Source organism: Hemitrygon akajei, chromosome 17 (genome assembly GCF_048418815.1).
Source record: "Hemitrygon akajei chromosome 17, sHemAka1.3, whole genome shotgun sequence".
NCBI classification, from domain to species: domain Eukaryota; kingdom Metazoa; phylum Chordata; class Chondrichthyes; order Myliobatiformes; family Dasyatidae; genus Hemitrygon; species Hemitrygon akajei.
In genome coordinates this window covers 3,514,597-3,525,587 of record NC_133140.1, presented here as the reverse complement: position 1 = coordinate 3,525,587, position 10,991 = coordinate 3,514,597, and the positions used below count along the sequence as shown (strand labels likewise).

The 10,991-nt window shown below is 38.8% G+C and overlaps 2 protein-coding genes across 2 annotated transcripts; both read left to right on the top strand.

Moving 5' to 3' along the window:
• Positions 1-267: 267 nt before the first annotated feature.
• LOC140740931 (eotaxin-like) lies at positions 268-1,714 on the top strand. The gene is made up of 3 exons (XM_073070570.1): positions 268-584; positions 937-1,045; positions 1,132-1,714. The coding sequence occupies exons 1-3, from the start codon at positions 506-508 to the stop codon at positions 1,235-1,237; spliced, it is 294 nt and encodes a 97-aa protein (XP_072926671.1). The 5' UTR covers positions 268-505; the 3' UTR covers positions 1,238-1,714.
• A 7,038-nt stretch (positions 1,715-8,752) lies between these two features.
• Positions 8,753-10,268, top strand: LOC140740930 (monocyte chemotactic protein 1B-like). Its single transcript, XM_073070569.1, has 3 exons — positions 8,753-9,085; positions 9,438-9,546; positions 9,633-10,268. Exons 1-3 carry the CDS (start codon positions 9,007-9,009, stop codon positions 9,736-9,738), a joined length of 294 nt encoding a protein of 97 aa, XP_072926670.1. The 5' UTR covers positions 8,753-9,006; the 3' UTR covers positions 9,739-10,268.
• Positions 10,269-10,991: the final 723 nt, after the last annotated feature.

Below are 10,991 nucleotides of genomic sequence, written 5' to 3'. Positions count from 1 at the left end.
TGGAGTTTCTATACTCAGGGACATTGAATCGCCAGCCCTGTACTTCACTCAACCAACTTGATTGCAACTCAATCAACTTTCTTTGATTGCAACAGTATTATCATCCCATGTGCTGTCTCTAAACGGTTGATCTTGCACTTTCATCCATATCCCAGTACACGGAGAGAACGCATGCATTTGAAACTAGCTCTTGTATTTCAACTTTCTCTTCCCCTCTGAATCGGATGTGCGATTGCCTGACAGAAGTCAGACGCGCTAGTACTAAGAAAGTCCGCCCCAGAAAGTTAAAGAGCGCCCTTTGCAGCTTAACTACCGAAAGGCCATTCGGAGAATTCCTGTACTTCCCTTTTTATGGAACATCGGAGCAGTGGCCAGTGCTGGTCTGGGGGACTTTCCAGGCAAGACCTAAATTGATGACCATGAGTGCTGCCAACACCCTTTATAAAGCAGAATATGGGAGCTGGTGAATCACACGGTCATCAATTCCATCCTGGTATAGGACAAGATGAAGGCAGCGCTCTGCGTGGTCGCAATTTTGGCAGCTCTGTGGATCTGCTGTTTCAAGCAAGCTGCACCCGCCCCGGGTAAGAGATTTTCCTTATTCCCAATATTCCATACCCAATCCCGACAATGCACCGTGATCAGCTGCGGGGAGCAGCTCTCCCGCTTCCCATCGGTTGGTGGTGATATTGAACAGCTCACAGTGGAATGATTCTCTTGGAGAGAGGGTCGGGAATGGCAGTCAGTCAAAGGGACTGGAAGGGTCATAAGATCGGTAGAGGAATGGCGTACAGTAGTTTATATGAAGGACGGGGTTACACCGTTAAATGTCTTGGGTTGGAAAGGCCTTCATGCGCGAGGCAGTGCGTTCACGTGGGTTAAGGTGGGTTGAGTTATCTAGCGGTATCTAACTATTTGTTTTTCCTTCTCCCTCAGCTTCAATCATAACGCTAGAATGCTGTGAGAGGTTTAGGACCACGCCCATTCCTCTCAGGAGGCTTAAGAGCTACACGGAAGCGCTCTTGTGCCCGACACCTGCTGTCATGTAAGTGTTTCAACGTGCAACTGCAAAATGTTTGAGAACAATGGTTGATGACTCTCCCGTAATCGCCACTGTTTGTTCTGCTCCAGATTCACCAACAAGAAGAATATGAAGATTTGCGCTAGAGCCGAGGAGGAATGGGTTAAAGAGTCAGTGGAGTACCTGGACAGGAAACACCAGGGTGGCAGAGACTAAGTGAAATCTCCAGACTTCAACAAGGTGTCAAGAGCTCGTTTTGAACGTGGGTTCAATTCTTCCCGGCTCCCGAATGGAGGTGAAACTTCAGCATCGACTCGGGAAGTTGACGCTGGTGCCCAGTGAAGAAGGAGAGCTGAGTTTGAATCATATTCACAGTTTACAGACAGAGAGCCAGGCATACTTTATTGATCCTGAGGGAAATTGGGTTTTCGTTACAGTCTCACCAACCAAGAATAGTGTAGAAATACAGCAATATAAAACCATAAATAATTAAATAATGATGAGTAAATTATGCCAACTGGAAATTAGTCCAGGACCAGCCTATTGGCTCAGGGTGTCTGACACTCCGAGGGAGGAGTTAAAGCCGTGTCGGCATGTTTCATTCAGAGGTCAGATTAGGACCCGGTGCGTTATAGTATTATAAACCTACGATGTTAACTGGATCTCTATCGCGTGTTGTATGGAGTTGTTAAATTGATCTTATTTTGTTTGTACTTTTAAGTATTAATAAAGATTGAAAGTGATGTGGGCTGTGCTGTGTGTGAGCTTTGATTAGCGTCACCTCATTTGCATGGGCTCAGACTGAGCTCAGAGTATCGGTGCAGGGGAGGGGACGTGTGTGTGATCGTTGACAGATCTCTCCATGTCATTCCTTGCAATGGGACTGGAATTCGGAGATACACCTCAGGCTGAGGAACGTTAGGAAAGAATCAAACTTTTGGGCGAGTTTGCCCATCCAGTTTCCGATCACTGAGTTCCCTCACCCGTCATTCACAGACTAGGAAGTGCTGGAGCCCCAGCACTGATTACTGCCCCCCTCCCCTCCCCCCCCCCCCACCATTCATTAATGATGTTGAATGGCAAATCGGCCCATTGATTCCGGCTCTCTGTACTTGTTAGTGCTCCACTCTCCGCCCTCTGCCCTAACCACTGTGCCATGGTGCCACGGATGTTCTACTAGGTCGTATTTCTTATCGACCAGGAAGGAGGACGTCCCATCATTTCTCCCTCTCAGTCATTCGCATAGTCCCTTTCCGCCTTATTCTCTATAACCTATTCTCTCTGCGATGGGATCAGCTCCCCAAACCTCCCTGGGGCCAGTAACAAAAGTCAATTAAATCTGTCATTCTCGTGCCACCTTATCAGATACTTTTTGGAAATCCTGTACACTCCCTCTGCTACTCCTACCTTATCATCATAGCTGTTCCATAGGTGTCATGGGTTCATGCAGCACAGAACCAGGCCCTAACATAGCATTTGCCAACTGAACAGGCTATGACCAAGGATCTCTGAAGGTGGCAACACAGACAAACAGTGTGGTGAAGAAGGTATGGGGTGGGGGGTGGGGGAGGTTTGGCCTCCATTACCCCGGGCTAGGATATATCCTTCTTGTTATTTCTTCAAAGAATTCCAACAGATTTGTCAGGCAGGATTTTCCCTTGAGGAACCTATGCTGATGACACATGTGGCTTCAAGTACCCTGAGACCTCATTCTTAATAATCAAATCTAACATCTTCCCAACCACTGTGGTTTATAGTTTCCCTTCTGCCTCTCTTTGTTCTTGAAGAGTAGAATGATATTTTCCAGTCTTCTGTAACAATTCCAGAATCTAGTGATTCTTGTCAGATCATTATTAATGTCTCCATGATCTCTACATCCACCTCTGTCAGAACCCTGGAGAGTACAGTATCTGTTCCAAGTGACTTATCTATCTTCAGACATTTCTGTTTCCCAAGAACCTTCTCTCTAGTTATGGTGACTTCATGTACTTGAAAATTTTAGTAGACGTAACAATATTAAAATTGTTGGACTTAAAGAAGGTACCGAAGGAGAAGACCCAATAAATTTTTTTCAAAAATTGATCCCTGAAAAATTGGAAATGGGGGAAGAAATTTCAATTGAGATTGAAAGGGTGCACAGAGCTTTAAGGCCAAGATCTCAAGACGATCAAAATCCGCGATCAATTTTGATAAGATGTTTAAGATACCAGGATAAAGAAAAGATTTTGAGGGCGGCTGCCCAAGGTGCCAAAAGAAGAAAGGGTCCATTGATGATAGCAGAGAAACCAGTTCTTTTTTATCCTGATATAAGTTATAACCTTTTGAAGAGAAAGAAAGAATTTAATTCAGCAAAAAAAGTCTTATGGGAAAAAGGTTATAAATTTTTAATGCGCCACCCAGCAACATTGATAATTTTTTTGGAAGAGGGAAAAATTTTTTTTCCCGATTATCGAGACGCGGAGGTGTTCGCACAAAAACTTCCATCTATTCGCTAATTAAACGTAGAGATTTATAAATGCAATGGTTAAAGACGAAGACAGAGACAGCGAATGGAACTGATGGACATTTAAGGATGATACAAGGGAGAAAAGTAAAATTTTAGAAATGTTAATTGAGAATAATATGTTTTTTTTCTTTTCTTATATATATACTTTTTATGTTGCGGGGGGGATGGGGAGCTTTGAATCGGTTACTATGGGATTCATGTGTGTAATCATGGCGATTGCCATGACCCGTACAACAGAGGGGGGTAATGTTGTGTTTTTTTTCTTTCACAACATTAGTAGGGGGGTATTTTGTTTTTTTCCTTATACTCTATTTTTCTTTTACTTTTTTGCCTGGATGATTGGTGGGGACACAAATAGCAACATGGAGACTTCTAAAAAGATTTCCCAGGATACCATGAAAGTTGAAAGATTAGGTATTATTATAGATTGGAGTAACATAATTAAAAATAATGACTAATTTATTGAATTTTTTAAGTTTTAATGTTAATGGGCTTAATGGACCAGTAAAAAGAAAAAGAATTTTAACATATATTAAAAAAATGAAAATAGACATAGCTTTCCTACAAGAAACTCATTTAACAGACATAGAACATCAGAAATTAAAAAGAGACTGGGTTGGAAATGTTATTGCAGCTTCATTTAACTCAAAGGCGAGAGGAGTTGCAATTTTGGTTAATAAAAATTTACCAATTAAAATACAAAATGTATTAATTGACTCGGCAGGAAGATATTTAATTATACATTGTCAAATTTTTTCAGAACTATGGACTTTTATGAATATTTATGCACCAAACGAAAATGATGTAAAATTTATACAGGAGGTCTTTTTGAATTTGGCTAACGCACATGATAAAATATTAATAGGTGGAGATTTTAATTTTTGTCTAGATCCAGTTTTAGATAGATCAATAAAGGCTATTACAAAATCAAAAGTAGTAAAACTAACTCTATCATTGATGAAAGACCTAAATTTGATTGATATATGGAGAAGAATCAATCCAAAAGAAAGAGATTATTCATTTTATTCAAATAGACATAAAACATACTCAAGGATAGATTTTTTCTTATTATCAACGAATATTCAAGATAGAGTGAAAAATGTGGAATATAAAGCAAGAATATTGTCTGATCACTCTTCTTTAATAATGACAATGATAATGATAGATAAAGAGGAATCAATTTATAGATGGAGATTTAACTCAATTTTACTAAAACGTCAGGATTTTTGTGATTTTATGAAAAAACAGATTCAGTTCTTTTTAGATACAAATTTACATTCAGTTGATGATAAATTTATATTGTGGGAAGCAATGAAGGCATATTTGAGAGGTCAGATAATAAGTTATACTTCTAAAATTAAGAAGGAATATATGATAGAAATAGATCAATTGGAAAAAGAGATTATAAAATTAGAAAAAGAATCTCAAAGAAATATGACAGAAGAAAAACGAAGACAACTTATCAATAAGAAGTTAAAATATAATACACTCCAGACATATCGAACAGAAAAAGCAATTATGAGAACTAAACAGAGATATTATGAACTAGGTGAAAGATCACATAAGGTCCTTGCATGGCAGTTAAAAACAGATCAGGTTTCTAAAACAATAAATGCAATCCGAACAAAAGTGAATAAAGTTACTTATAAGCCTCTAGAAATTAATGAGGCTTTTAAGAACTTTTATTCTGAGTTGTATAAATCAGAATCAAAAAATGATGATGTTAAGATAGAAAGATTTTTAGCACAAATAACTCTTCCAAAATTAGATATGGAAGAACAGAAGGGATTAGGTATGCCTTTTACAGTGAAGGAGGTTGAAGAAGCTCTAGGATCACTTCAAAGTAATAAATCCCCAGGAGAAGATGGTTTTCTGCCTGAATTTTATAAAAAGTTTAAAGATTTATTAATTTCTCCCTTTATGGAGTTAATACATCAAGCGGAAAGAACGCATAGACTTCCAGAATCTTTTTCAACAGCTATTTTAATAGTATTGCCAAAAAAAGATAGAGTCCTTTTAAAACCAGCATCATATAGACCTATTTCTTTATTAAATACTGATTATAAAATAATAGCAAAAATCTTATCTAATAGATTATCTAAATGCTTACCAAAATTAGTGCATATGGATCAAACAGGATTTGTCTAAAATAGACAATCGGCAGATAATGTAACCCGGTTAATTAGTATAATCCATTTAGCGCAAAAGAGGGAGGAAACGACTGTGGCAGTTGCTTTAGATGCAGAAAAAGCATTTGATAGATTGGAATGGGATTTTTTATTTAAGGTATTGGAAAAATATGGATTAGGAACATCATTTATAAAATGGATTAAAACCTTAAATACTAATCCCAAAGCTAAAGTAGTGACAAATGGTCAAATTTCGACATCATTTCAGTTAACAAGATCAACTAGGCAAGGTTGTCCATTATCACCTGCTTTGTTTGTGTTGGCAATAGAGCCATTAGCTGAATTAATTAGAATGGACCCAGATATTAAGGGTTTCAGAGTTAATCAGGAAGAATACAAGATTAATTTATTTGCTGATGATGTTCTACTTTATTTAACAGATCCATAACATTCATTAGGTAAATTATCTTATAGATTAGAAGAATATGGAAAAATATCAGGTTATAAAGTAAATTGGGATAAAAGTGAAATTTTACCTCTTACTAATGGAGACTATAGTCAATGTCGATTAATAACTCAATTTAGATGGCCGGCAAATGGTATAAAATATTTAGGTATAAGAGTTGACAATGACATAAAAAACTTATACAAATTAAACTATTCACCACTTTTGAAAAAAATTCAGGAAGATCTTGATAAATGGATGGCATTACCAATAACATTAGTAGGTAGAGTAAATACTATAAAAATGAATATATTCCCTAGACTACAATATTTATTTCAATCATTACCAATGCAATTACCCCAGAAGTTTTTTCAAGAGATAAACAAATATGTGAGGAAGTTTCTCTGGAAAGGTAAGATGTCAAGAATATCGTTGGAAAAATTGACATGGAAATTTGATCTAGGAGGGTTACAACTTCCAAATTTCAAGAATTATTATAAAGCAAATCAACTTAGATTTATTGCATCTTTTTTTGAGAAAGATAAACCGGCATGGATTAGAATAGAACTAGACAAAATAGGAGAAAACGTACCAGAAGATTTTATATATAAATGGGAATCTAAATGGATACGGGAAAAGAAAGAATCTCCTATATTAAAACATTTGATTGATTTATGGAATAAGATAAGTGTTGATGATGAGACAAAAAAATCTTTATTAGCAAAGAGATCTTTAATTCAAAATAGACTTATTCCTTTTACAATGGACAATCAACTTTTATATAATTGGTTTCAAAAAGGGATTAAATACATAGGAGATTGTTTTGAAGGAGGTATATTAATGTCATTCGATCAATTAAAGAATAAATATAAAGTATCAAATAACACTTTATTTTGTTACTTTCAATTAAGGGCTTACATAAGAGAAAAACTAGGTCAAACAATGTTATTGCCGAAATCTAAAGAAATAGCAATTTTAATTCAAAAAGGAAATATTAAAAAAATTATATCTTGTATGTATAATTTGATTCAAAAACAGGCAATTAAACAAGGAGTCCATAAGTCAAGACAAAAATGGGAAAGTGATTTGAATATTAAAATTGAAGAAACAAATTGGTCAAGACTATGTCTTGATAGTATGACAAATACAATAAATGTTCGGTTAAGATTAGTGCAATATAACTTTTTACATCAATTATATATAACACCACAAAAAATAAATAAATTAAATCCAGGTTTATCTGATCAGTGTTTCTGATGTAACCAAGAAACTGGTACATTTTTACATTCTACATGGTCTTGTTCTAAAATTCAACCTTTTTGGACAAATTTAAGACTTTTATTGGAACAAATTACGGGAATACAACTTCCTCATAATCCAATATTACTTTTACTAGGTGATATTGAAGGGACAAAACCGAAACTCAAACTAAATAAATATCAGAAAGAATTCATAAAAATTGCACTGGCTGTAGCCAAAAAGGCTATTGCAATTACTTGGAAATCAGATACATATTTAAGTATAGATTGTTGGAAAAAAGAAATCTATGGCTGTATTCCATTGGAAAAAAATTACTTATAATTTAAGAGATAAATATGAAACATTTTTGAAAATTTGGGGCCCTTATTTACAAAAGACAGGATTAAATATATAGGTGCTCTGAAGATGAAATAATTGGTTACTTGGGGAAAGAAATAAATATATATACTAAAGTTATTAAGAACCCCATGGAGCATGTGGAGACCTTCCAACAACCAGGCACTCTTTCTTTCTTTTTTTTCTTTCTTAATTTTTCTTTTTATACAGGGAAGTTAGGGGGGAGGGGTTAAGGGGAGGGGGGAAGGGATATATACTTTTTTTTCCCACACTTGTAATCATTTAAAAATGCAATTAAATAAAATTTTTAAAAAAACAAGGAAAGGTTGGGTAGGCAAGGACTTTATTCTTAAGAATTTAGGAGATCGAGGCGTGATCTTATACAGAAGTATAAAATGATAAAGAGCACATAAATCACGTGCAGAACGCAAAAAGATATTCTTCCGAGTAAGACAACTGAAATGGACAGGGCATAGATTTAAGGTGAGAGAGTATCCTTAAAAAGGATCTGAGTTGTAACTCCGCCATCAGCTGCCAAAGGTTTCATTGATGTCTGAACGACTGTTAAATACTTCGGATAAGCACATGGTTCGGAAGCATTATGAAAAATACAGTCCAATCGTGACGAATGGGACCAGGTTGCTGGTCACTATGGAAAGGACGAGCTGGACTGAAGGATCTGTTTCCTGTTGAGTGACCGAATGAGCCCGACAGTTTCATCAGCCCATCCCTCCAGGACATCGACCCTGAGCAGCGCAGTAATTCTCTGCCCCATCAGGAGTGCCATGTCCGCTCTGTCACGCCTGGAGTTTCTATACTCAGGGACATTGAATCGCCAGCCCTGTACTTCACTCAACCAACTTGATTGCAACTCAATCAACTTTCTTTGATTGCAACAGTATTATCATCCCATGTGCTGTCTCTAAACGGTTGATCTTGCACTTTCATCCATATCCCAGTACACGGAGAGAACGCACGCATTTGAAACTAGCTCTTGTATTTCAACTTTCTCTTCCCCTCTGAATCGGATGTGCGATTGCCTGACAGAAGTCAGACGCGCTAGTACTAAGAAAGTCCGCCCCAGAAAGTTAAAGAGCGCCCTTTGCAGCTTAACTACCGAAAGGCCATTCGGAGAATTCCTGTACTTCCCTTTTTATGGAACATCGGAGCAGTGGCCAGTGCTGGTCTGGGGGACTTTCCAGGCAAGACCTAAATTGATGACCATGAGTGCTGCCAACACCCTTTATAAAGCAGAATATGGGAGGTGGTGAATCACACGGTCATCAATTCCATCCTGGTATAGGACAAGATGAAGGCAGCGCTCTGCGTGGTCGCAATTTTGGCAGCTCTGTGGATCTGCTGTTTCAAGCAAGCTGCACCCGCCCCGGGTAAGAGATTTTCCTTATTCCCAATATTCCATACCCAATCCCGACAATGCACCGTGATCAGCTGCGGGGAGCAGCTCTCCCGCTTCCCATCGGTTGGTGGTGATATTGAACAGCTCACAGTGGAATGATTCTCTTGGAGAGAGGGTCGGGAATGGCAGTCAGTCAAAGGGACTGGAAGGGTCATAAGATCGGTAGAGGAATGGCGTACAGTAGTTTATATGAAGGACGGGGTTACACCGTTAAATGTCTTGGGTTGGAAAGGCCTTCATGCGCGAGGCAGTGCGTTCACGTGGGTTAAGGTGGGTTGAGTTATCTAGCGGTATCTAACTATTTGTTTTTCCTTCTCCCTCAGCTTCAATCATAACGCTAGAATGCTGTGAGAGGTTTAGGACCACGCCCATTCCTCGCAGGAGGCTTAAGAGCTACACGGAAGCGCTCTTGTGCCCGACACCTGCTGTCATGTAAGTGTTTCAACGTGCAACTGCAAAATGTTTGAGAACAATGGTTGATGACTCTCCCGTAATCGCCACTGTTTGTTCTGCTTCAGATTCACCAACAAGAAGAATATGAAGATTTGCGCTAGAGCCGAGGAGGAATGGGTTAAAGAGTCAGTGGAGTACCTGGACAAGAAACACCAGGGTGGCAGAGACTAAGTGAAATCTCCAGACTTCAACAAGGTGTCAAAAGCACGTTTTGAACGTGGGTTCAATTCTTCCCGGCTCCCGAATGGAGGTGAAACTTCAGCATCGACTCGGGAAGTTGACGCTGGTGCCCAGTGAAGAAAGAGAGCTGAGTTTGAATCATATTCACAGTTTACAGACAGAGAGCCAGGCATACTTTATTGATCCTGAGGGAAATTGGGTTTTCGTTACAGTCTCACCAACCAAGAATAGTGTAGAAATACAGCAATATAAAACCATAAATAATTAAATAATGATGAGTAAATTATGCCAACTGGAAATTAGTCCAGGACCAGCCTATTGGCTCAGGGTGTCTGACACTCCGAGGGAGGAGTTAAAGCCGTGTCGGCATGTTTCATTCAGAGGTCAGATTAGGACCCGGTGCGTTATAGTATTATAAACCTACGATGTTAACTGGATCTCTATCGCGTGTTGTATGGAGTTGTTAAATTGATCTTATTTTGTTTGTACATTTGTTAAGTATTAATAAAGATTGAAAGTGATGTGGGCTGTGCTGTGTGTGAGCTTTGATCAGCGTCACCTCATTTGCATGGGCTCAGACTGAGCTCAGAGTATCGGTGCAGGGGAGGGGACGTGTGTGTGATCGTTGACAGATGTCTCCATGTCATTCCTTGCAATGGGACTGGAATTCGGAGATACACCTCAGGCTGAGGAACGTTAGGAAAGAATCAAACTTTTGGGCGAGGGGAAACAATATCCTTGCTGGTAGGTTTGCTAGCATGGTTCAGGAGGCTTTAAACTAATTTGCAAGGGGGATGGGACCCGGAGCGATAGAGCAGTGAAAAAAGTGCATGGAGTAAAGCCAGATCTAACATATAGAGAGGCTTTGAGGAAAGAGCAGCTGAATAAAGGGTATAAAGGTAGTAAGGTAGAAGGGCTACAGTGTGTGAACTTCAATGCAAGAAGCATCAGGAAGAAACTTGATGAACTGAGAGCTTGGATACATACATGGAATTATGATGTAGTGGCCATTACGGAGACTTGGCTGGCACCAGGGCAGGCATGGATTCTCAATATTCCTGGATTTCAGTGTTTTAAAAGGGATGGGGGGAGGGGAGGAGGGGTGGCATTACTGGTCAGGGATACTATTACAGCTGCAGAAGGGGTGGGTAATGTAGCAGGATCCTCTTTTGAGTCAGTATGGGTGGAAGTCAGGAACAGGAAGGGAGCAGTTACTCTACTGGGGGTATTCTATAGGCCCCCTG